Below are 27786 nucleotides of genomic sequence, written 5' to 3'. Positions count from 1 at the left end.
GGGAGGATTGCACGGGGAATTCAGCCATTGCAGGATGGCAAATAGATTGCATAGGCCCCTTTGCTCCTAGTACGGGCTTGCGGTACCTGCTGACAGTGGTGGACACCTCTACTGGCCTAGGTTTTGCTCAGCACGTGCCCCGAGCTACACAAGATGTTACTAGCACAGCACTGGAAGTTTTACGGGCCTTTTATGGGACTCCCTCAGAAATACAAAGTGACAGAGGGACCCCTTTCACTGCCCAACAGACCCAGGAGTGGGCCAAGGGAAATGATATTAACTGGACATTGCATGTGACTTACCGTCTCCAAGCAGCAGGAATGGTTGAACGGTACAATTGCCCATTAAAGGACAAACTGAGGGCTCTCCAACCACAAGGGCGAGGCTGGAACAGTGTCTTGCCACAGGCGGCACATCTTTTGAATGAACAACCTTGCCGTACAGGTATGAGCCCACTGGAAAAGTTACTGCAAGGGATCATTCGGAGGCTCAGCGTTGGGCCCGTGCAGGATGCCTGCAATGTCTCAGTAGTGGCGCACGCCTTAATACTATGCACCCCCAGGGTGTTAACTAGGGACCACAGGACACCTGGACATGGAAGAACCAGCTCCAGACTGAAGGCCCCTGGCTAGCCCTATTGCAACCATGGGGCGACAGGGCTAAAGAAAGCCCTGCAGATAACCCCACGAGTGGGGAATGGCCTCTTGATGTACAGGTCACCCTAGGGAAACAGGAGTGTCCCTACTTAAAGGAGCAGGAGCCCTACAGCTTTGGGCAATTCCAGCGATAGCTCCTGAAGCACTTCCAGAGTGTAACCAACCCAGTGTGGGCGGGTTGCTGTGGTACCAATGCCCGGGCAAACAGCCCTTCCCGCCACTGTGCTCTCACAGGATGAGAAAGTGGCTTGCGTCCTCCCAGAAGGGAGAGATTTGACACTCATGGTGTCCACCTCTGCTCTGTCCTTCCGTCCTGGGCAACAGCAAATTCCATGTTCTCCTGGGCACACACTTTCGCGGGAGTCCACAACATCTTCACTGTCGGGTGTGTGCTGAACTTCCTGTAGATGCAGGAGATGGACTGCCGTGGCCCCTCCACCCCGCGTCTGGAGCTAATCGGAGCACCTTGGTTCATTGGAACGCCAACAGGACAGCGAGATCTCCCTGGGAGTTGTGGCGGCAGACTATTCAAAAGACACTCTGATGTGAGCCCCCCATCATGTCTTCCTTCCATTCGTACAACAGAACTATTATCTGAATTCAAAATTCAGATAATAGCCAATGCTTCTTTGATTGCACAACTTGCATACAGTAGGAGGCACCATTTTCATGTGTACAGTAGAGTGATTTAGTATGTTTGCAAGTTGTCCAACCACAATATTATCATCATACATCACTACCTCTTAAAGAAAATGTTCAGCAGCAAGGCATTCATTGAATGAATGATAAAATCACACAATAAATTACTATAGAGCCATTATGTTATTTATATGTATTTAATAAAAAGGGAAGCTTGATTTTCAAACACCTGACTACAGCCAACTCCCACAAAAGATTTCACAACACCATTTTGTGGTTCCAGTGCTTTGACTGAAGTGAAGCTCCAAGGTAAATCTTTCTTCACATTTATAATGCAACTTCTTTCTACAAGTCATTTCCTTATGAGCATTATCACGTCTCAAGAGACCTAAAATAACTCATTGATTTATATACGTCCCTGTTGTAAGATACAGTAAAGACACAAGGAAGAGAAAAAAAAATGCTTCAAAAAATTTTATTAACATTTTATTGAAATACAAAAGTAACCATGTAACATACTGTCTGATCTCCTAATTTAAAATTCAAATTTTAACACACTTTTGATAATTGCTTCTTTAGTACATCGCTTAGTTATACTATCTAGAAAAACATTCCCAGACACTAATTTTTAGCAACCTAGTGTAAAAGTCTTAGGTCATATATCTAAGGAAGATTTTTTCAAGCATTTCAAGCATTGTTTCTCTACTGACGAGTATTAAACGTCACCACAACCTCTTCCTACTTGGCCTGTGTGATGTAGGTGACAAAACAGCCTGAGGGCTTCCTCTTTTGAGCAACTTTAACCAACTGGAAGTTCAAACCCTAAGTGGGTGTGCTCCCCTCAGCCCCCACCTAGCAATCACATTAAGAGTAAGCCGGACACCATTCCTTGTTTCTTCATATCATTTTTTTGAACTTGAAAGTCTCGCCTGTGCCCCTAGAAATCTGAACTATAGAACATTCTCATACTTGAACGTTAATACCACTATAAATGACCAAACCAACCTTTGGCTGGAGGTCCGTCATAATCCAGTGAATGGCCACAAAAGCAAATTAGCAACAACAAAAACTATTTTTGCATAATATATGAAATTCCCAGTGTATCTATCAAACAAAAACTTCCCACTGTGCATGGTTCATTTTTAAGAGAAAACTCAGGAATATTGTTCCTCTCTAATTATTGTACTGAGTTGGCCAAGGAGAAAAGTGAAATTATAGAATTTTTAATATGTCTACTATTTTTCATATGCTTCCTATATTCCTATTTTCCCTGCAAATAAATGAAGGTGCATGTCATTAGATGGATTTGGGTGGGAAAAGAAACCTCAGGAAGAAATACATTCATATGCTGAATATTCAGGACTAAGGAGCAGCTTTTAGGGAGTATTTAAAAAACAAATGAAAACAGTCCCAAGGTAGAGTCACTTACCCACAAGATAGCAAACCAAGACTTAAATGTAGTTTCAGCCCTCAAAGAAATAGGACAGTAAACCAATCACTGTCAACTGTCCTGAACACCAGAGGTAACCTACGGGGTAAGATTTCTGTCCTTCCCCTAAACAAGGTAGACTTGCCTGAGAGAACCTTTCCCTTTACTAATAACTTTCTATCCCACCCAGTTTATGCCTGAAAAGGTGTTCCATAGCATACAGCGCCTTGGAACACCTCTTAATTTAGAAGGTGGAGTGCAGCCCAATTCACAAATCATGCAATAAAACCAACTAGATCTTTAAATGTACTCTCTTCAATTTTTGCACATTAGTCGGAGTCTGAAATGAACTGCTCTGCCACTCAAGCTCTTTTGATAAACTTTTCCTCTTGCGGGAACTGCTCTCCCCTCAAATTCCAAAGGTAAGAGGAACTTTTCACTAAACATACATACCTACACCACCTACTCCCACGCGATGGAGAAAGTGACCAGCTTTCCCCGAGCCTTGTTCCCACCACATAACCGGTCACGCTCCTCCTGTGAAACAGCCGGTCCCTGGACGCCCTGCTGCTCTGCTCATGGGCGGGCGCGGCAGGCGGGGAGCTTTCTGCGCTGTAGCCCGCTGCGGCCTGTCTACAGGCCGGCACCCTGAACACGCGTCTGCTGAGTCAAGTCAGCTTTACATTAGTCTCCGACCCTCCCTGATGCTAATCCACACAATATTGAATCTGATAACTCTGGGTCCTGTTTTTCCAGGGAACTTGGACGTGAGTTGCCGTGCCTGATGAAGTTGGCCCCTTCATCTTACTGATTCCTTCCCAGGGAGAAAACTCAAAGGCCTATAATGTAGGAATCAACAGACTTCAAACTTCAGGTTGAGAGGCATGAAAAGTAATGTACTCCTCTCCAGGAAACCGAAATACTGTTTAGACACGGAAGATAATGGGTCATTTCCACATGTCCTTCTGCCTCTTATACACACATCATGTCATCAGTTTTACCCTGTTGTGACTTGTAATGATTCTGCAGTTTGCTGCATTTCAGAGAAGTAAACACTGATTTCTTCCTAGATTGCATTCTCTGACAGGTGGTCTGTTTTAATTATTGCTCAAAAAATTCACAAGATTCATGACATTTGTAAGGATGGATTCCCCGAACAGGAGTTCTTCGGTGAAACCAAAGGGCAGTTTCTTAAAAGCGCTTCCATGTTCAGTGTACCTGTGTACTTTCTGACCTGTAAGGATTTTCTCATTATACCAAAGCGGTTGGGACATGATGAAAAACGTTACAACATTCATTCTGTTTGAAAGCTTGTTCTTCAACTGAAATTCTCTGTGTTCCTGTATAGTTGATCTTCAGGTACAAGCCTTAGAACACACTGCTTACAGACGTTTCTCTCAAAACTGTATATTCTTAAGTCTAGTGGACTGTGAGACTGCATAAAGTTTCTACCGTACATTACCATGGCTGTTCTTCAACATGGAGTTTGTCCTGTTGCCTAAGAAACGGAACTCAAGCTAAAGGTTTAGCCACACCATTACACTTGTAAGGTATCATGCCAGTAAGTCGACCAACTTGTGATCTTTGATTGAATTTCTTACCACACACCTCTGTGTGGTCTCTCCAGGATAAATATTCTAATCTCTAGTGATGAGTATTATTATGAAACTGCTATTTTCATTGCATTTTTAAGTAAGACGTGTTTGGTGAAGCCCCTGCTTTAAGGCATGACCCAAAAGCTTTGCTACATTCAGAACATCTCTAATGTTCCGTCCAGTACGGACTACCTGGTGACTGCTGAGAGATGAGCTCCAAGTAAGGATTTTCCCAATTCAGGGCCTCTGTAATCTCCAAAATGCCTTTTCTGGTGAATGAATCCCCTGTCTAAAGGCCTGGTCATACTAAATCCATGTATCTGACTGCCCTTCAGGACGGCTGTTCCAATGGTTAAGATGTGCACACCTGCTAAAACCCTCACTTAACATTCCTCACCAATAGGGATTCTCTGGCTCTAAGTTAGGATTCAAAGTACAGTGAAGAATTTGCCGCACACATTATATTTGCAACCGTCCTCTCTAGTAGGAATTCATGGAGGATCTTTTTTAATTGAAGCATAGTTTATTTACAATATTGCTGGTTGACTCTGAGGTATGAATTTTGACTGACGACACTGAGACATTCATTACATCTCTCTGATTTGTCCAGTATGGTTATTTGACGGTAAGTGAGGCTTTTCCACATTCACAGCACGTCCATCATTTCTCCCCACAATCAATCTCCTATGAACTTAAAGTGTCAGTTTTGAATGATGACCTTCCCACATATATCATATTGATATGGTCTCCCCTGTGTATCGACTCCCTGAGGTGTAGTGAGGGTTGAGATGTGAGGAAAGGCTTTTCAACATTCTTTAATTTGTAAGGTTTCTCCTCACTATGAATTCTCCGATGGCTTATAAGTTGTGAATTTTAACCGAAGCCTTTCCCACATGCATCACATTTACATGGTTTTTCTCCTGATTGCATTAGTTGATGTTTTGTAAGATGTGAGCCTTGATGTGAGGTTTTGAAACCCTTATTATTTTTATAAGGTCTCTGACCAGAATGAATTCTCTGATGATTTTTAAGGTTTGTTTTTGTACTAAAACCCTTCCTGCACTCATTACACTTGTAAGGCTTCTCTCCAGTATGAATTCTATTATGGCTTGCAAGCTCTCCTTTGCGACGAAAGGCGCTGCCACACTCATTACATTTATAACGTCTCTCTTCAGTATGAATTCCGTGATGACTCCTGAGGTTTGATTTACACCTGAAGAGCTTGCCACACTCACAACATTGATAAGGTTTCTCTCCAGCATGAATTCTCTGATGGTTTGCAAGCACTCCTTTGCGACAAAAGGCCTTGCCACACTGATTACATTTATAAGGTCTCTGTCCAGAATGAATTCTCTGATGATTTTTAAGGTTTGTTTTTATACTGAAGACCTTGCTGAACTCGTTACATTTGAAAGGTTTCTCTCCAGTATGAATTCTCTTATGGTTTGCAAGCACTCCTTTGCGACGAAAAGCCCTGCCACACTCATTACATTTGTAACGCCTCTCTTCAGTATGAATTCCGTGATGACTTCTGAGGGTTGATTTACAGCTGAATTCCTTGCCGCACTCACTACATTGATAAGGCTTCTCTCCAGTATGAATTCTCTGATGAATTTCAAGGCCTTCTTTATAACGAAAGACCTTGCCACACTCATTACATTTGAAAGGTCTCTCACCAGTATGAATTCTCTGATGAACTGCAAGATTTCCTTTACAGCCAAAGACCTTGCCACATTCATTACATTTAAAATGTTTTTCTCCAGTATGAATTCTCTGATGAAGTGCAAGTGATGCATTTTGAGTAAAGCCTTTTCCACAGACGTCACATTTATGTGGCCTTTCTCCTGAATGGATTACTTGATGTTGTCTGAGGTGTGATCTCTCACAAAAGCCCTTGCCACACTCACTGCATTTGTAAGGTCTCTCTCCAGAATGAATCCTGTCATGCTTGGCCACATTTCCGACGTGAGTAAAGACCTTGCCACACTCATTACACCTGTGAGGTTTCTGTCGAGTATGAATTTTCTCGTGCCTCCCAAGTGTTTCTTTATAATTAAAGACCTTGCCACACAAATTACCTTTGTAAGGTCTCTCACAAGTATGAATTCTCTGATGTCTTGCAAGTTTTGAATGAAAATGAAAGACTTTCCCACATACATCACATTTATCTAATTTCTGTCCTGTATGGATGATCTGGTGGGTACTTAGGTATGATCCTTGGAGAAGAGCTTTGCCACTCTGGGTACTTTTGTACAGTCTTTCACTGTGTGTCTTCAGGTCTTGTGTCAGTACTGAAGGATGCATAAAATCACTCCCATCTATTTCAGAAATGTTGGTTTGGACATTAGAAGTTCCTAGAAGTGGTGAAAATGAGGCATTACTGTTGCCTCTCTTGTCAGCTTCATTAAAAAAATCAATTTTCTCTTCACATTTAAAAATATGCAGTTCATTCTGAAAGCTTAATGCAAGTCTGTTTCCCCTGGGCTCGGTCCCTGCACCACTTGTGGCACGTTGGTCTCTCTCATCACGCAGATTTCCACTAGCGTTTACAGACGTTCCTTTGTGATTTCTTTCCTCATCTCTCTGCAGAGAGTCACTGTCATATGCATTTTCCTGGATGCTCCTGGGGTCAAAATGTTTTCTTTCAGTCCTTTCATGAATTTCTGTCATCACTGTTTGGAATAATTCTCTATCGATGTTTGCCTTTAGTTGTAATTTCTTGATCACATGTATATGAGACATATCTAAAAAGAACCATAAGTACCCCATTCATTACAACTCATTAATAAATGTTTCACATTAAATACATGAGAGTACACTAAAACTAGTACTCATACCAAACAGAGTTATGAACCTCCCCAGCGTGATCTTATAAATGTTAGGAACACACAGAAAAACAGGATTCTTTACCAAAAATGAAGTGATCCAAGGTAATTTTAATACTTTTAGGAAAGCCTACTTTCAAACAACCTATGACAAAAGGACACAAATGAAACAAAATTCTGTAACCTATCAAAGAAATCATTTTTCGATCATAACTCCAAAGCACATACCAATTAACAGTAGATACTGCTGTTTCATAATTGAGGATGAAACTATTATGCTACACAGATTTTGCATACTTACTGAAAAGGAAGAAATGCTAAAGAACTGACAGTAGCTGTGAAAGTACATAACTGAAATCTAGCGTATGTAACTAGTAACTGAAATTCGTGGCAGTTTAGAGCAGGGAAACAAATTCAGCACAGGAAAAGTTATGTATTTCACAAACAAATTTAAAAAAACATTTTTCTAAATAATCCTAAGAAAAAAAATGTACCCAAAACTTGGGGAGATGAAATATATTCTTCAAGACTTTTCAATAACAATAAATAAACTTCTGTTAGCCCACAAAATCTCCACAGTGAGAAGAGGATCCCAAACACTATTAATGCTGTAGGGCCCTTCTGAGAGCTGACCTGTGTTCACACTTTTCATACATTCTGACCCATTGGGGCGTTTTTGCTTTTGTCTTTTGCTATTTTCATGTCTCTTCCCATAGTTTAGGGCTCTTTTCTATTATCCCCCAAAATGGAGGTAATATTCAGATCAGAAACAGAAACTCTTGCCTATCAGAAGGAAGAACTGCAAAACCCTGTGTCTTTTCCAGAATCACAACTCTTATTTAGCTGAGGAGTGAGGACTCTGCAGCTGAGTCTGGGAAAATGTTTGATAACTTCCCACCACACGCCTCCTGAATGTATAGAACAGTGTGATATGCACATATCTAGCTCTCTTCCCAAAAATAAGAGTCAAAAGCCAAAAGGCAGAATACAGGAAATTGGGAATTCTTTAAGAGTTTACCATTGAGCTTTATTTATAATTCAGCCCCGAAACAACCCTGACATAACATGAAAAGGGCTGATCATCTGAAGAAAGGGTCAGTTTAAACTCGCTGTACTATATCATGTCTGAGACAACAGGGCTTTCAGATCAACCAAAACAGGGGCTCCCAAGTGGGACACAGGGGAAAATGCAAACACCCAAGGGCAGATCTCAACATCAAAAGGGAAGTTCTCTCACCCACGGACAGCAGGTTCCTGCAGGTCTCCAACATCACATCCCTGTACAAGGCCCTCTGAGCAGGGACCAGGCACTCCCACTCCTCCTGCAAGAATGTGATGGCCACATCCTCGAAGGTCAGCTGTTCCTGAAATGAAAACATATTTCACCAAGGGGTCGAGGAGAGTTCTTATCTCCATACAAAGTGAAAAGAGGAGAGAAGGGTAAGGATTGTTTCAGGTGAAGTAAGTATTCTGACAGATGGAAGTTAAGTATTTGGAGCAAACTGTGTGTCCTTGTTTTATTTTTTAACTTTTTCTTTCCTGTTTTAAATTCTTACACATCTTCCTAAGAGATTATGATATCTTCCAATTAATGGAGATTTTCTGTCTGTCTTGAGAATCCATGACACACATGTAAATAAGACTCAGCTGAGTTGTCTATGCTGATGCAGTAGATATTCTCTCCTACACACAGAGTGACAGTCAATATCTACATGAGCAACAGAATGAGTGGTGTCTTCAGAGATGACAAAGTCCGCATTGGCTTTACAGAAATGTCAAAATCTCAATTATGATGATGATAACAACAACAATGTTTAAATTGTTGGAATATTTCTATAGGTTGAACATTCCTCATACTAAGTAATTTAGAGGCATGAATTTGTTATCAACATATTATCTCATTAGGAAAGATCTGTTCCCTTCTTACAAGGGACAAAACTGTGTCACAGACACACTGAGAAACTCAATTCAACTCAAGAAGCTAAGAAATGTCACAGCAAGCACCTGAACTCAGAGGGTTGGGCTCTGAAATTCAACCTTAGGAATCAAACAATGAGTTACAGAGAAATCCTGGACAGGCTTTGGAGAAATGGAAACCCTACACTGTTGGTAGGAATGTAATTTGGTCCAGCCACCATAAAACACACTACAGACATTCATTAAAAACTCGGAAATAGAGGTACCCTTTGATAAAGCAATCCCACTCCTGGGTGCTCATCAGGAGAAAACTCAAATGCAAACAGAGACATGCATCCCAATGTGCACAGCAGCAGCATTTACAGTAACTGAGCCATGGAAGCAACCTGAATGCCCTTTGACAGATGACTAAATAAAGGCGTTGTGGAATATACAGAGTGAAACACTACTCAGCCTTAAAAAAAGAATTGAATGCCAGTGGTAGCAACATGGATGGACCCAGGGATTATCATACTAAGTGAAGTAAGTCAGAGAAAGACAGATACATACACTACCACTCATATGTGGAATCTAACAAGATGATACAAATGAACTTACTTATAAAACAGACTCACAGACATAAAAAACATTCATGGCGACCAAAGAGGAAAGTGTGGGAGTGATACATCAGGAGTTTGGGATTAGCACATACAAATTACTACAGATACAACAGAAAAACAACAAGGTCCTACTGCATATAGCACAGGGACTATATTCAACACCTCAAAATAATCTTTAATGAAAAAGAATACTATATATGTATGCATAACTGTAACACTCTGATGCACACCATAAACTACAGAAGATTGTAAATCAACTATAACTCAATTTAAAAAAAAAGGAAACACTAGATGCATTCCTTCTGAAATTACAGTTGAGTGAAGTGGCCTGGCCGGGGCTCCAGCCTCTCACCACTGTACCATGTGCCTCAGCAGGGACCAACAGAGGAAGTAACGAGAGGTAAAACAGACAGGGAGTGACACAGAGACACAGACACAGAGGGAGTGTGTCAGACAGTGGGAACTGTTAACTTTCACAAATCTAAGGAGAGGGAAAAGCTAAAACTGAAAGGGTGGAAGAAGCCATCCCACCTAAAGAGAGCAGGCGACTACACTGTGGGGCCAAATGACATCCTTCAAAGTTCAACAGCCCCCGTTCCTGGGCTCTAAGAAGTCTGCCTGCCATCTCCCCAAAGATAAAGTATGTTCTGTCCTGGGCATGTTTGCGCTAAAAAAGTAACAGCCCCAGGTAACACCCAATCTCACACTAGCTCAGAGTGGCTTCTTTCAGGCTGGTCCCCAACTTATCCATCATAAATCCCACAGCCCTTCACAACCCTGAGATTCTTACCTCACCTACAGCCAATCAAAAAACTTGGGCACAGCCCCCAACCCATTGAGCTCACCAGCTCCTCCGCCCCGCCCCGAAAAAGACCCTGGACTTTCATCACAACATTCACACAGGCACACCTCGTGTGTGCACTCCACTGCTGTCTATGGCAGTGTAACCTGATACGTTCCTTTTCTATTTCCAGTCTTTGTCTCTGGTAAATTCTTTGAGCACCCGTGCACCAGTCCGCTGTGTTCCCCAACATACACTGTATCAGACAAAATGACAAAATAAAGGCAAAAACTAACACAAGACACAAAAGGTATTACATAATGTTAACAGTCCATTCACCAAGAAGATGAAAGAATTCTATGTTTATACCTAACGTTAGAGCTTCCCCCAAAATGAAGCAAACGTGAACAGAAATGAAGAAAGAAACAGAATCAGCTCAGCAATAGTTGAGGACTTCAGTGACCCAGTTTCACTTCTGGATGGAACCAGACTGAAGATCAAAGGAATCACAGGACCTGAACAACACTACAGACCGACTGGACATGACACACACATACAGATCACTCCACCAACAGCAGCAGAAAACACGCGCTTCTCAAGCACACATGAAATATTCTCCATGACACAGCACATGTTAGACCACAAAGGAAATCCTAACAATTTTAAGACACAGCGATCATAAAACGTAACTTCTTGTAGTCACAATGAAATAAAACTAAAACAGGAGGAAGAAAAAGGAAAAATTCTGCAAAATATGGAAACTAAGCAACTAATTCTTACACAATCAATGGCACAAAGAAGAAATCACACGAATATTGTTAAACATTCGGATGAAAATGAAAACACAACATGCCGGAATTTATAACACGCAGTGAAGGTTGTGGTGAAAGGGAAGGCAACATAGCAAAATGGTTACAACAAAATGCAAAAGATTTCAGATCAGAAAACCATTTTTACATCTCAAGAAAGTAGAAAGAGAAGATCAAACTAAATCCAACTTTAGCAAAGAAAGGGTGAAATAAGATTTGACCAGGGAGAAGGAAAAGGAAATTAGAAACATTTAAATGTCAACAGAGCAAGAGTGGTGTTTTGAAGAAACCTAAATGGAAAAACCCTTAACTAGATTAGGGAAAAAAAAGAAAAATAACGAAAACCAGATATGAAACAAGAGACACTGCAACTGATATGGGGGGAGGGTATCCCTCAAGTGGTAGAGCACATGCTCAGCCCCCAAGAGGTCCTGGGTTCAGTCCCCAGTACCTCCTCCTGCAAGTGGAAATCATTGAAGAAACATAAGTACCTCCCCCTCATAAAAACAAACAACACAAGCAATTGATATGGAAGTCAGTTTTTCAAGGAGTATAAGGGAATGCTATAAACAATAATGCCTACAAACCACATAATCTAGAACGTTTTTAGAAACACACAACATACTAAACCTCAATCATTAAAAAATAAAAATATTGAACTGAATTATGACTAGAGAGACTCAATTAGTAATAAAAGATCTCAAACAAAGAAAACCCACGATCAATTAAGTGCACTGCAGAATTCTACCATTCAAAAAAGAGTAATTTAAAAAAAATAATAATCTTCAATACTGCTAAAAATTCTGCAGGCAAGATCCTGAAATGAAACCGACAGAAAGACCCAACAAGAAACAGGAACTAAAAACAAATACTCTCATGAATACTGATGCAATATCCTTGACAAAGTACTAGCAAACCAACTTCAACAGCACATTCAAAATATCTAACTTTATGAGCAAAAGGATTCTATTCCTATAAGGCAAGAGGCACTCAATATACAAAAATCAATTCATTTGATAGATCACATTCACAGATGAAAGAAAAAAAAACACACAGATCATCTCAACTGATCCATAAAAAAGCATTCTGCAAAATTCAACAACCTTTCAAGACACACTCAACAAAATAGAAACAGTAAATGTTCTCAACAGAAGGAATATCATTTATGGCGTGGGCATCAGTGGTAGAGTGCATGCCTAGAATGCAAGGGTCCAGGGTTCAAACCCCAGTACTCAAGTAAGTAAATAAATAAACCAAACTACCTTCCCCCATGAGCGAAGAAAACAAATGAATATGATTTATGAAACACGTACAGCTAACACCATACTAAGAAGTGAAAGAATGAAAGTTTTTTCCTTTCAGATCAGGAAGAAGGCAAGGATGTACTCTCTGCACTACGGTTTTAAAAAGTACTGAAAGTTCTGCCAGTCCAATTAGACAAGAAAAAGAAATGAAAGACTCAAAAAGTGAAAAACAAGTAAAATTAACTTGTTTCTTATATGATAAGGTTACATATATATAACCTGTAAAGATTCCACAAGAAAACTGCTACATCAAATAACCATTTTATTGAAGTTGTACAATGCAAAACAAACTTGCAAAAACCAGCTCCATTACTATATACAATGAACAAAGTCCATACAAAGTTAGAGAAGAAAACTATTTAGTAAGTATTTAAGGAGGGATGAAATATTTAGGAATACATCTGCCAAGAAGGGCAAGGACTTGTACACTGAAAACTACTAAACATTCCTAAAAGAAATCCAAAAAGATACACATAAATGACAGACAACCTGTACTCATGGACTGCGAGTATTAATACTTTTGAAATGTCCAAACTACCCAAACTCTTCTACACATTCAACGGAGTCATCATCAAAATTCCAATGGCTTTTCTCTGAAGAAATAAGAAAAACACACTGAAGGTTATAGGTAATCTCTAAGGGCCTGAAATACCCAAAACGTTAGAAGAAGAAACATGGAGGCCTCCTTTTTTTTAGATTTCAAAGCATCCTACAAAGTAATCAAGATGGTGCGTTACCCGCATAGACAGATACACAAATCAGTGGAACAGAAGGAATGCTTGGATACAATTCTTTGCATCTATTTAAAATGTACGGACAAGGACGTTAAGATTGCAGAGTGAAAAAAGACAGTCTCACAACAAATGGTGCTGGGAAACTAGGGTATTTACCTGTAAAACAATGAAGCTGAAACCTTATGTGCCAAAAAGCACAACCAACACAGTGAAAAGGAAAAAAACAGAAGAATGGAGGTGATCAAAGTGATATAAGAATTTCCGACTCTCAAACATTTAGACTTATTTCATAGTTTAAAATAGATGATGGAATAAAACACCCTCTATCACTGATATCTCTTACTCATTATGATTTCAGTCACTGACTCACTCATTCAGCTTCGATTCTCTTACAAAAAGTCACAACAAATTTCCCCTTATTGCTCTATTTTCAGATTTTACCAGGTATTTCGCACGTTAATACTGACATCCACATGCAGCTTCTGTTCATTTTAATGGAGGTACTGGGGACTGAACCCAGGTCCTCGTGTAAATATACTTTTTTTTAATATTTTGCTTTATTTATATTTTGGTTTTGTTTTGGAGGGAGGTAATTAGGTTTACTTATTTATTTTAAACATGTGCAGCTCCCTTATCTTGGCATTATAGAGATTGGACAGTGCATCCAGATGGGCCACTACACAACCCTGCTGACCAACAGCACTGACACACCAGTTCTTTGAATCCACTAGTGTGAAGCCCTGCCCAGGACAATGCTCAGTGGAGACGCTTCGCACGTTCTAGGTCACTGGGTCACGGGGATGGAATCTAAGTGGAGATGACAAACACTGAGGAAAGGAGCTGGGTGACTGTGAATGTACAGGCGTGACACAGGATACTTCAGAGTCAGACAAGATTAGCGAGTCCAAAAGAGGGCATTTTGGAAGGACAGACAAAACGATCAACAGATGTAGTGTATATATACAACGGAGTACTATTCAGCCATAAAAAAGAACAAAATGATGTCATCTGTATCAACATGGATCAATGTGGAGTTCATCATTCTAAGTGAAGAAAGCAGGAAAAAGAAAAAAATACTATAGGATATCACTTATATGTGGAATCTAGAAAAAAGAGTCTGAAAAAAACCCACGCAGATAAACTTATTTACAAAAGAGCAACAGACTTACAGACATAGAAAACAAACTTATGGTTACCAGGGGGAATAGTAGGTGGGAAGGAATAAATTGGGAGTTCGAGATTTGCAGATACTAACTACTATATAAAATAGATAAACAACTTTATACTGTACAGCACAGGGAACTATATTCAATACCTTGTAGTAACCTATAATGAAAAAGAACATGAAAAGGAATATGTGTGTGTGTGTGTGTGTGTGTGTATGAAGGTAACATTACGCTGTACATCAGAAACTGATACAACATTGTTGTCAATGAAACTCACTATACTTTGATAATAGAGAGAGAAAAATCAACTGAGAATATGACTTTACCTGAGAAGGAGCCATTCCTGACTCCTTTTCTTTCCTCTTCCTCTTCTTCCCGACTTCTTCCTCAGACAAGTGGATTCTTCAGAGATCAGTCTTTCAAGCTGAAAACCTTCTGTTTAATGCTCCTAAAAAACATACCCACTTCCTGTGCCACAACCACACACATCGGGGAACCTCACCACGTGCACTAAACAGTCCTCTTCTGCCCACTGTCACAGGAGGGACTCAGGACAGGAAACTCCACACACAGACCAAGCAGGGAGTTCTTCACATTTCTTGGTATCTCACTCCACTTGTGGTGAGGCCTACAAAGCGATTATTTGATAAGTGTACATACTGTGTAATAATTCTCACAAGAAAGTAATTTATACTTCTATCAACTCGAGATTACCATTTTGCCTCTGTGTGGTGATTCCAAGTATACAGTCACACTATGAGAGTAACTACAGTCAGCAGGCTGTACGTTAGATGTGCGGGTTGCACTATTTTATTTTACAATCTCAACGTTTGTAACCTTTGGCCTACATCTCCCCGTTTCCCTCTCCACCCAGCCCTCAGGACAACCTTTACACTCCAAGGCTCTATGAGTCTCACATTTCAGGTTTCCAAGTAGTGTCCTTCTTCTGTCCTAATACTGTCATAATTCATGGCTGACATAAATTTTCTATGTCCACCCATGTGTGAACAGACATTTTAGCTCATTCTACATCTCGGCTGTCCTGAATAATGCAGTAATGCTCACTGCAGTGCAGACATTTCCCTCAATAGAATGATTTCGTTTCCTTTGAATATCTAGCCAGAGGTGTGTGATTTAAGCAAACAAATGTTAAATCTATTACATTCTAAAGCCATCAATCAGTATGACGCAGATTAGTCGTCCACATCGAAACAACTCATCTGCCATCTGCATTCAGTTTGCCCCCTAAACCTGCACTGTGTGTTTCCATTTCATTCTTTATCTGTCTCCCTATTTCTTTGTGTCACTATCTTTGCTTCCCCTCTACCCTCCCTCTGTCCCTGCTGCGCTCCTGTCCCCTCCCTCGCCCCTGGTCCTGCCCCAATCGGCAACGTGTTTCCCCTCTTGCTGCTCCTTCCCCCCAACCTTTCTGATTGCCCCGTATCTCCACGGATTTCTGCCTGATTCTTCTTCCACCTCTGCTCCTTGTCGGCCCTCCGGCTTACATCCCTTCTATCCTTTCACCCTCCCTTCCTCCCCACTCTCACACTCCAGGTGGCTGTGCCTCCTTCCTGTTCTTTCTCTCTCTTCCTCTGCTCTTCAAGTCAATAGCTGTCCTCTGTTTGTCTCCCGGGACCACCATGCTTTGAAGGCCATGGTTCCAAGTCTTCTAAGCTCTCTCCCACTCCCTGTGTGAAGCGCCTAACCGTTGTTAGTCACCGTCTCCCGCCTTCCCGCCGACCCAGGGCCCCTCTCCTGCTGTGGCTCTCCAATGGCCGGAGATCCTGTTCCTTTATTCACGTCTCTATATTATCCACCTTTTACTTTAAGGGATAAATCCATTTACCATCGCTTTGCAAGTGCCTCAGCCATCCTCAACGACACCATCGATTCTCTATCATTCTTTTCTCCTCAGTGTTTCTACTTTCCTCTGAGTTGCTCTGTCTGTTTCAACTGAACCCCTCGCCCAGGAATTTACTGGAGGAGTGAATAAATGCCCGCCTAAAGGAAGAGACTGTTTTCCAGCGGAGTCGAATTTGGGACGTAACAATACTGGGGAGTCACACGGCTCACTCAGGTAATCTCCTTGTATGCGGGTGTAGGAAGGGCTGACTACGAAGGGGAGGCCCGCAGAGCAGGACAGCCCTGAGGAGGCCGCGAGGATAGAGCGGCTGGGAGGGAGGGAGGTCTCTGGAGAGGCCGGGGTTCCCAGAATCCCGGGACCCGGGAGCGGCCGAGGACGCGGCCTCCCGGGAGCGGGGCGGCCCGCGCCGCCCTTGAGGCTGCGGGCGCGAGTCCACCTCGTGGAAGAGGACGTTACACGGCTGGCGGCGGAGGGAGGGAGTAGAGGGTTCTGAGCAGGAAAATATCAGGAAAGGCAGCGTCTCAGTGACCGAAGGCAGCAATGCCAAGAGCAGGGACCAGCCTCAGAGCGGTTTCAGACCCAAAAGAAAAGATCCCCGTCCTGGAGCGGCGCCGTCCGGACTTCCGTGGCCGGGGGGCCGGGTGCTGGGGCTTTAGCTTCGTAGACTCCGCGCAGCTGACTTACACCAGAAAAGAGAAAGGAGCTGTGCCCCACAGCCTCCAATCGGCGACCCCCGCTTCCGCATCCGGAAGAATGTGAGCTGAGTTAGAGGCGGGACCTCGTAGGCCGGGGCGTGGGCGGAGCGCCAGCGGCGGGGCGGGGCGAGGAGGGAGCGCAGCTCTTTAATTGGTGCGCCGTGAGACGGGGGGCGGGGGTGCTGCTCCATATGCTAAAACGGCTCATTTTAAGTTATTCTCTGTAACAGTTTAATGGTAAAATCTTACAGTTGTGTAGACCATTTAGGTAGGAAACTAAGATGCTTCCTCATAACAACTTGAAACCGATTTCAATAAAAAGCTGCTTGAACTTAAGAGTGTAGCTCAGGTAGCTTGTGTGCTTAGAATGTGCGAGATCCTGGGTGAATTCGCAGTCCCTCTATTAAAAATCAAATAAATATAAGGAACCTAACTCCGACCCCGCCCCACCACCAAAGAAAAAAGGAAATTCTGCCAGAAAGAGGTTCTCTTGCCCCTCTCCTGAAGTTGAAGAAATGCAGTGGTTGGGAATTTGGTCTCCATGTGGTTGCTGTTGGCAGCGGTGGATCTACGAATATTTTCTGAAATTACAATTAATTTAACCATTTTAAGGAAATAAGAGCTGGACTTTGTCTCTGTATCACAAACTAGAATGAGAAATAAAAAACGCTCCCTGGATAGAATGGGCCATTTCATACTGACAACGTGACACAACACCTTTTCCTCTCTGTTCTTCATTCGGTCAGGAGGCCAAACTCAACACTGCAGAGTTCCATCAACTCAGAGACAAAACCTAGGGTCTGAGACTTAAGGACTAAAACATACGATAATTTTGATCACTAACCATTGCTTTAAAAAGAGCAATACATTTTTCAAATGGTTATGAATTGCATTGTTTTCTTTTTGCTGACGAGTTTTACTTGCCTTTTAAAACCACATTTTCTCCCCAGTTTTACTGACATGTACTTGACATACATTGCTGTATGACTTAAGGTGTCCAGCAAAATGTTCTGACATTTATTGAAATAATTACTGTAATAAGAAAAACTGCATTCTTTAAAATAGTTGCTCTTTTCCACACTCTTAAGAATTACCTTTAACTATCTTTGACAAAAACTTGTTTATAAATTATACTTACATATATAACTAAACATAATGTAATATCTAATTGATTATATGTTCGTTATGAAGGTAATTAAAAACGTGTTCCTTTTGTTTTCAAATAGTAATCTATTTTTGCTCCTTTCTTTATTTTCTATTCCTAAGAGTTCTGCCAAGTGTGGGTAACAAAGCCTGTAAAATATATAGTCTTCAGAAGACACTGGGTTTTATTACTGTGTAAAGAATAATTAACTTGTAGTATTAATAAGGGCATTTATTTGTGTAATAGAGAAGAACAAATGTGACTCCACATTAGGTCTGTTTCTTCTACTTTAACCTTTGTATTATTAACCTAAGCAAAGGTTATTTATTTTAAACTTTGTATTGCTCTTTTTAAAGTAAGTCACTTAAAGTCTCACCAGTGGTTTTACATCTGCAGAACACTGAGAACTGGGGTGATATTTTGAGGATTGAAATTGCTTCACATTGTGATCCTAAATTTTATATTCACTATATTCCCTAAAGTATACCTTAATAAATATTTTATGACCAGGAAAAAAATGCAAATCACTAAAGAGATATTGCCCATGAGCTCAAATGATACATAAAGGCCCATCTCTGGGAATCCTGCCTCCCAGGCAATCAGCATTCAGCTACAATACCTTTCTGTAGCTCACAGAAACATCCTGACCCGTGAATGACTGCCAGAAGGATGAAATTAACACATCCCCTCAAGAGGCTGATCGGAATCAGGAAATATCTGACTATACTCTCCCTCTTCTTTTAGTACAGAAGAAGACTATATTCCAACTCAGGCAAGATGGTTTCTGGGAAGAGTAATCCCCATCTCCTCGTCTGCTGGTGGTCCAAATAAAGTCGCTACTCCTTGCCCTAGCAACTACTCTGTTCAATTTATCTCCCTGTCATGCAATGAACAGTATGAGTTTGAACTCAGTAACAATAGAGAGGTATATTCTTTCCTAAGAGCCCTAAAGAAAGTAAAATTAGATTATCAAGGATACAATAACTTCATTTCAGCCCTCACCATTTTTCAGGCACTATCTGTTAGATAACTTCTACTACGAAGTAGGTTTTGTCACATCCCTGCATGTGAAACATTTCATCCATAGAGACATGAGAATCCACTGAAATGTGATGATGTTTAGATAGGGAAATTAGTATATTTAAAATATTTTCAGTGGGGAGGGTATAGCCCAGTGTTAGATCACTTGCTTAGCATGCACAAGGTCCTGAGTTCAACCCCCAGGGCCTCCATTAAAATAAATAAAATTCTTATTAAATTCAAATTAGTTACCTTCCCCCAAAATTAAAAAAATTGCTTTTCATTTAATATTTTCAAGCAAAATGAGCCAAATGTCCTGATGTAGCACACATATGAATACAAGATGATCTATCACATTTTTAAGAGATGCAGTAACTCGGATAAATGTAAACTCGACTAGGTAGACTACTCCGTGTTAGATGATATTGCTGCATTTCTGGGAAAACTGGACGGCTACCTGTAAAAGGCTGAAATTAGAACATTCTCTAATACCATACACAAAAATAGTCAAAATGGATTAAAGACTTAAACTATAAAACTCCTAGAGGAAAACACAGGGAGAACACTACTGAAGTTAAATCACAGCAATATATATTTTTGAACAAGCTCCTGGACTAATGAAAATGAAAGCAAAAATTAACAAATGTGATCCGGGAGGTAGGAAGGAATAGACGGGATTTCAAAATGTAGAACAGATAAACAAGATTATACTGTATGGCACAGGGAAATATATACAAGATCTTGTGGTAGCTCACAGCGAAAAAAATGTGACAATGAATATACGTATGTTCATGTATAACTGAAAAATTGTGCTCTACACTGGAATTTGACACAACATTGTAAAATGACTATTACTCAATTAAAAAAGTTTTAAAAAATGTGATCTAATTAAACTGAAAAGCTTTTGCACAGCTAAGGATACCATCACCAAAACTAAAATGAAAAGACAACCTACTGAATAGGAGAAAATATTTTCAAATGATGCAACTGACAAGGGACTAATTTCCAAGATATACAAACAGCTCATAGAAGTTACTGTTAAAAAAACAAGCAACCCAATCAAGAAATGGGGAGAAAACCTAAATAGACATCTCTCCAAAGAAGACAGACAGATGGCCAACAAGCACATGAAAAGATGCTCAATATCACTAATTGTTAGAGAAATGCAAATCAAAACTACAATGAGGTGTCATCTCACACCTGTCATAATGGCCATCATTAACAAGTTCACAAACGATTAATGGTGGAGAGGGTGTGGAGAAAAAGGAATCCTCCTACACTGTGGGTGCAAATGTAAATTGGTGCAGCCACTCTGGAGGACACTATGGAGGACACTAAGGAGTAAGTCAGAACAAACGTCCCTCTGTTCTGTTATCCAGATTTTACCAGGTATTGTGCATATTAACACCTGACTTCCATGGGCACCTTCTTTATCAGCTTTACAGAGGGGGCAGTGCATCCTGATGGAGGCGCTAAATAGTCTCTCCTGCTGAACAGCACTCACACCATGCCTGGAATATATGGGTGTCAAGCCCTGACCGGTGGAGACTCTTCACAAGTTCCAGGTCCTGGGGTCCCGGGGATGGAGTCTGAGTGGGGAGGACAGGTGCTGAGGGAGGGCCCTGGGTGACTGTACACGTACAGGTGTCAGGCAGGACACTGCAGAGTCAGACAGGATTAGCGAGTCCAAAGAAGGGCATTTCAGGAAGGACAGACGGGGAATCCAGTGAGAATATGATGTTACCTGGGAAGGAGCCATTTCTGACTCCTTTTCTGTCCTCTTCCTCCTGTTCTGGGATTCTTTCTCAGGCAACATGAGTCTTCAGAAGTCAGTCCTGAAAGTTGGAAAGATGCAGCTTCATGCTGAGAATCAGCACATCCCTCCCTGTGCCACAACCACACACACAGGGGAGACCTCACCACGTAGAACAGACAGTCCTCTGCTGCCCACTGTCCCAGGAGGGACTCAGGACAGGAATCTCCACACACACACCAACAAGGGAGTTTCCCCACACTGTCCTCAGATCACCCTCCCCTCCTGGTGAGCCCCTCCCCTACAAGGCAGAAGCAGGCGCCTCAGCTGGACCCGACAGCCCCCTTCAGGTCACAGACCAGGCCCTGATCCATCCCCACGCAGAGCAGAGCCCCCTCCCCCTCAGCCCGGATCCCAGCCCTCAGGATGGGAGGACTCAGTCAGGATGCTCAGTGAGGCATCCAGACTGGAATCACCTGGGGCCCCCCGAAGTTTTATTGAGGTTGGATCTTACACACACTATATGAAGGGAAATCTCTGGTCTGAGGGTACAAAGCATGTATATACAAAATGCCCCATCAAACTAATATGAAGCCTGGGTTGAGCACCACAGGAGGCAATCACAGCACACCTCTCACTTTCCTTAGAACAGGATAAGCTCTCAGGATGAGGCTGGAGACACAAGCAGGGACCTGAGGATGACACAGGGCTGTGTAGACATAGTGAGGAGCCTGGATTTTGTCCTGAAGACAAGTTAAGAGCCAATGGAGATCTGAGTGCAGGACTGACATAATTTCTCCTCAAATTACACCTAATGCAGAGAAATAACATCTGACTGTGGCCACTTCTACTCTGAGCCTATGTTCTTGTCTCCATCCTAGCATTTCTGTTTTCCTTTTTCATTTTGGGAGGACTGGTACCCATTTAAAATTAAATACAACTGGACACTCTCTCAAAAATAACTACCATACACAGTCACACAGCCAATTTGGCCAATCATTTCAGGGGTCCGTGTTGCTCTCAGACAGACAATTTCTGTTTGACTCATCTCTGTGTTACAGGTGGGCTCTCTGAGACGCAGAGGAGAGCTATTTCTGAGAAAGTGCTGGGTGGAGTGAACAGAACCTGGTGCAACTGAATTCTGAAATGGGATCCTGAAGGGCCAATGGGCAGAGTCTGTCCTTCTCATCCTTCCAAATTAAAACACCAGGACCATTTTTTCACGTTCTTCAGCAAAGGAAACTTCTCCTTCAAAGTATGATCATACTGATACCAAGCATTTAATTCTTTCCCTGAAGATTGCAGTAAAAATTTTAAAGATAGAGAAATGAAAAAAAAAGGCATTGGTGTAGAAAACACTTTAAGGGGTCAGCTTAGAAATAAGCTAAGCAAACTTCTTCATCATAAATAGACAGGCTCTTTTGGAAAAAGGTTCCAAGTCAGTCCAGCCCATCCTTCATCACATTCAGAGACAGTCAAGAGGGACCTCAGGGAACATCTTCATGTTACCTCATAGCTCACTATTTTAACAGATCACAGGAAAAGGAAGAAAACTGAATATTAGACTAAGTGGTTACACTAGGTTTTGACTGTTAACATAAAAGATAATTGATATCTTTACCAACTGCTCATCATAATAGGCTAAAATTATTTTCTAATTACCAAAGAACTTCTCCAATATATTAGATAAAGAGGAGAAAGCAGGAAGGCCTCAAAAAAAACCCCCTAAAACAAGTAAAAAGAAGAAATGGTTTGTGATTTTTTTTTAATCTAAAAATTCCGGTGTCAAAGTTTTAAAAGCATGACAATAGATCATATATAGAAAAGAAGGAAATGAGTTTATTATAGAAGACTATGAAAGCTTATTCCAGAAGCTAATAATTATTTACAGGGAAATTGAATGAACTAAGATTTATTCCAATCTGCAAAAAGAATTATATGCAAAGGAACAGAAAAGTAAAAGTAAATCATCATCATCAAAAAAACCAAACAAACCACTTTTAATGTCCCATTTAAGAGGCACCATGTAGTGACACTCACTAATTGCTTTGCCCACGAGTCCTCTCCGTAGTCCTCTAGGCCATGTCAGGGCAAGGCAAGAGGGTGACCCACAACCTAGTGAATCAAGCCACTGCCCCCTGATAGAAATTACAAAATGCACAAACTTAATAGATAAGAGTTTTGCAATTCTCATCCTCATCTGAATAACTTAAATTTTAAATGTACAATATTCTAAAGCCACAAATCATAGATCACAACTTAATTGTGCAGATCCAAACTCACCACCCATCCGCATGCAGTTTCCCCCTCTACCTGCACTGCTATGTGTTTCCATTTGTTTATCTCTCTCCCTATTTGCCTTTTCGTTCCCCTCCACTCTTCTGTGTCTGCCCTCCCCTCTATTTCTTCACTCACTCCTGTCCTGCCCCACTCTGCAATTTCTTCTCTCTCGTTACTCTTCCCTCACAACCTCTCTGTCTTAAATTCTCTTCCTCTTTTTTCTGCCTCTTTTTTCCAATCTCTGCTCCCTCTCTACCCTCCGGGTTACACCCCTTCTATCCTGTTATCTTCTCTTCCTCCTCACTCTCTGGCATCCCCTGGTGGCTGTGGTTCCTTGCTGCTCTCTCTCTGCCTCTGCTCTTCTTTGTCCTTTCTCTTCCAGCAGCATGATGCTTAGGCCATGGTTACACTTTTTATCCTCTCCCTCACTCTGGGTGAAGTGCCTCAACACTGTTGCCCCCTCCCCACCGCAGATCCAGGGCCCATCTTCCCTAGGTTGCTCTCCAATCCATGGAAAGTCCGCTTTTTTGTTCACTTCTCTAATTTATCCAAGTGCTACTTTCAAGGGTTAATCTTTCTTTTTGTACCTTTGGCAATGCCCTCCTACCGGAAGAGATCGTTTTCCAGCGGGGTGGAATTTGGAACGTAACAAAACACTGTATGTCTAGGCTGAGCCAGGTCACGTTCCCCTACGCGGGGTGGCGAGAGCGCTAACTACGAAGGGGAGGCCCGCGGAGCAGAAGGATCGGCCTGAGGACAGAGGGGCTGGGAGGGAGGGGGTCTCAGGAGAGGGCCAGGCTCCCCAGAATCCCGGGACCCAGGAGCGGACGCGGCCTCCCGGGAGCGGGGCGGCCGGCGCTGCCCTTCAGGGGCCGAGAGGGCGAGTCTGAGGGCGCGAGTCCACCTCGCGGAAGAGGACGTTACATGGAGGAGAGACGGGCACCGGTAGTATATGGGTTTAAGAAGGAAAAATATCACGAAATGCGGTGCCTACATGGATCGAAGGCAGAAAAACCAAGGAAACAGACCAGCCTCAGGGCGATATCAAACCCAAGGGAGCGGCGCCGTCAGGCCCTACGTGGCCGGAGGGCCAGGTGCTCCGGTTTTAGGTCCGTAGTGACTCCCACATCCTGAGGAAAACAGACAACGGAACACAAACAGTAGGAAGCAGAAACTTTTGATCTGCTACGGGACCGTTCCTCCCCGCTCTCCGCTTCCGGTTCCGTCATTATCTTGGCGCGCGAAGTTAGAGGCGGGACTTCCGGGGCCTGGGCGGGGGCGCTCCGGGCGGGGGGCGGGGCGCTCCGGGCAGGGGGCGGGGCGCTCCGGGCGGGGGCGGGGCGAGGAGGGAGCTTAGGTCTGCGCAGGGAGACAGATAAAATCGGAAAGGAGGTGGGAAGGGGATGCTGCTTCCCCGTACCCTTAAACGATTCATTTTAAGTTACTGTTTGCAACAGTTTTAATGTAAAAGCTCACAGTTGTGTGGAGCAGTTATCTCGAAAACTAAAATGTTTACTCCTCAGAAGTTGAAAACGCTCTCAATTTAAAGCCGTTTTTGCCAGTAGGTGGCACCCTTGTCCTGCTTGTGAGGCACAATGAAGTCAGTGGTTGAGAACCTGGGTCTGCAGGTGGTCGCTGTGGGGCGGTGTTGGATCACGGAATACTTTCTGCAAGTTGAATTAATTTAAGAAGTTTTAGAAAACGAGAGTTGGACTTCTCTCAGTATTACAAAATAGAATGAGAAATACAAAACTCTCCCTGGGTAGAATGGACCATTTCAGACTGGACACCGTACAGAACAGCTTTTCCCTTCTATTCCTCATTCAACCAGGATTCTAACTCAGCTTGCTATCAGTTCCAGAGACTCAGGGACAAAACCTCGAGTCTGAGATTGGAGGGCTAAAGCATGTGGTAATTTCTGTCACTAACCAATTTCTTTAAAAAGGGCAAACATTTTAAAAAATTGTTATACACTGCATTGTTCTTTCTTTTCTGCTACACTGTTTTATTTTCCTTTTAAAACCACATCTCCCCAGTTTTATTGACATGAACTTGATATACATCACTATGTGAATTTCTGGTGTACAGCATAATGTTCTGACTTACATGTATTGAAATAGTCATTGCGATAAATTTAGTAAATTCATCCATCATCTCATGTTGATACCACAGAAAGAGAAAACAAAAAAAAAAAAAAAGAAAAAAATTTTTATGAGTACTGCAATATATTTTTTTAATTTTTTGTTGCAGTTTTTTTAAATTAAATTTTAACTCAAATTTTTTTAGGGCTCAGGTAATTAGGTTTATTTATTTATTTATTTTTGATGGCGGTACTGAGGATTGAACCCAGGACTTTGTGCTTGCTAAGCATGTGCTCTGTCGCTGAGCTATATCCTCCCCCCAATATTCTTTTGAAATACTTGCTAAATTCCACACTTGTGAAAATTACCTTCAACTATCTTTCAGAAAAAAATCTTTATAAAATTATACTTATATGTAGTAACTGAACATAACATAACCTCAAAGTGACTATATGCTTAAGACCATAATTAGAAAGTTTCACTTTTTATTTTCAAATTGTTATATAATTTAGTACTTTCCTTTGTCTTCTATTTCTGAAAATTCTAACAAGTGTGGATAACAGAGCTTGTAAAATATTTAGTCTTCAGAAGACATTGGGATTTATTTACATCTAAAGAAAAATTAAGTTGCAGTCCTTATAAGGGCAGTTGGTAAGTGGTATATTCTTTTTAATATGAACCATAAAGGAAGTAAAGCTAGAATACCAATATGCAATAACTTCATTTCAGTCCTCAATATTTTTATGGCAATATCTGTGAGATAGCATCAACTATGAAGTATTATCACATCCCTACATGTGAAATATTTCATCCATAGAGACATGGGAATCCATTGAAATATGATGATGTTTATATAAGGAAATTTGCATATTTAAAATATTTTCAGGAAAAATGTGCAGAATGTCCTGATGTAGCACACATATGAATATAAGAAACTATGCCACATTTTAAAAAAGACACAGGGATTCAAATGAATTTTGTGAGCTTTATTAGGCGGATTACACTGTATACACAATATTTCTCAGTAGCCATATTGGTAAGAAGATTTTATGAACCTGTGAGTGAAAAACGTTGTCTGCCATATCAGCAAACAAAAGATGGTATGGCCACCAAGCTATCAGCCACTACTACTGCCCCAGACAGTGAATCTGAGGGGACCCAGGATGGAGAAAAAGAGGCTTCCTGTTAGATAAGCCCTCACCCATGGCAGCCACTGCCAAAGGTGCAGCCGAGGGGCCGGGGAAGGGAAAAGAGCAGGATACTGACCTTACATCGTTAAGACTGCATATCAGAGGGATAATTTCAATGAATTGAGAGTCTTCCAGCTTCCCATGTTTAGCAAAGAGCTGAATTCATGACCTTGAGAAGTCTGTTTTGTTTTTCATTTTCTTTTCTTTTAAAATGGAAGTCCTGGGGATTGAACCCGGGACCTCATGCATGCTAAGCATGCACTCTACCACTAAGCTATACTCTTTAATGAAGAGTAATCTTTTGATATACTGACTACCTGGTTTTTGTTGCAAAATTCGTATGTATCCTGGCACCCCCCACCCTCCCTTCCTCCTCAGAGCAGTCTCTCAGAGCTACGTGAGGGACTGCCTCCCAGGATGCAAGAACTCAGAAAGTCCGCCAAATAAAACATAATTCTCAACTTTTACGCTGTGCATTTTTTTCAGTTGGCAAACCCAATATCTTGCTTCTTGTATCTAGACTAGCACTAAAATGACTAATGGTGACATCTGCTCCTCGTGACAACCAGCAAGTCTGTGTCTCCTCAGACCCCTTGGTTTCAGACCCTAACCCTGCAGCTGTCTGGTGCTCAGGCCCCGCCCTGATACCATCTTTCTTTCTCCTCTGCAAAAGCCTGTCCCTTTAAACCCCGACCTTCTGAGGATCCAAATGCTAAACCCCATATTACTGTTTATAAGTTAATGTAGCAATTGCCCTACATTTTTTATAATAGGCAAATATACTCGAAAACTCCCAGAAAAGATTTTCTCTCCATGTTAGCTTTAAAACAGCTTACAATTCTGGAAATATATACATACATAATTTACATTTGAGCTATGAACTCCATAGTGTAAACCTGATTATTTCTGTGGCTGTAATGAAAATACCATGGCAGTGAAACTTCAGACTCAAGCTCCCTAAAACCTGCCTCTCCACACCTCAGTACACACCATATGATAATAATTCCACATGCCTTTTTTAGGGCTGAAATTAGACCCATGGTTTGCATATTTAAATGAAATGAAAATAGAAATATAGTAGGACTATGGAAAATAGGAGGAAATACAATTTCAAAAATAAGGATTAAAATGAGACTACCTTCTGTGCTTGGAGTGCTCAGAGAAACAATCGGAAAAGATCAATGTTCATGAATTTCCTCTAAGTATGAACACAAAAAATGGGATTGTTTGATAGATAAACTTGAAATTTCACCTATTCACTCTCCAACACATTTTTCATTAGTTTGCACTTTTGCTTTCTTTTTT

General features: G+C 41.6%; 1 protein-coding gene across 1 annotated transcript; it reads right to left on the bottom strand.

Annotated features, from left to right (window-relative positions):
• Nucleotides 1-4351: 4351 nt before the first annotated feature.
• LOC102506619 (zinc finger protein 160-like) lies at nt 4352-21014 on the bottom strand. The gene is made up of 4 exons (XM_032487731.1): nt 20922-21014; nt 14781-15082; nt 8382-8508; nt 4352-7063 (listed from the first exon to the last, which is right to left on the bottom strand). Exons 2-4 carry the CDS (start codon nt 14793-14795, stop codon nt 5193-5195), a joined length of 2013 nt encoding a protein of 670 aa, XP_032343622.1. The 5' UTR covers nt 14796-15082; nt 20922-21014; the 3' UTR covers nt 4352-5192.
• Between the last annotated feature and the right edge of the window lie 6772 nt (nt 21015-27786).

Source organism: Camelus ferus, chromosome 9 (assembly GCF_009834535.1).
Source record: "Camelus ferus isolate YT-003-E chromosome 9, BCGSAC_Cfer_1.0, whole genome shotgun sequence".
In the NCBI taxonomy this organism is placed as follows: domain Eukaryota; kingdom Metazoa; phylum Chordata; class Mammalia; order Artiodactyla; family Camelidae; genus Camelus; species Camelus ferus.
Note: the sequence above shows the minus strand (reverse complement) of the source record. Positions and strands in the feature narration are given on the sequence as shown.

Bases quoted from the DNA above. Each gene is read 5' to 3' on its own strand.
- LOC102506619 (XM_032487731.1), bottom strand. The intron at 7,064-8,381 runs GTGAGAGAACTT...GGTTCTTTTTAG, and splicing joins CAGGAACCTGCTGTCCGTGG to ATATGTCTCATATACATGTG.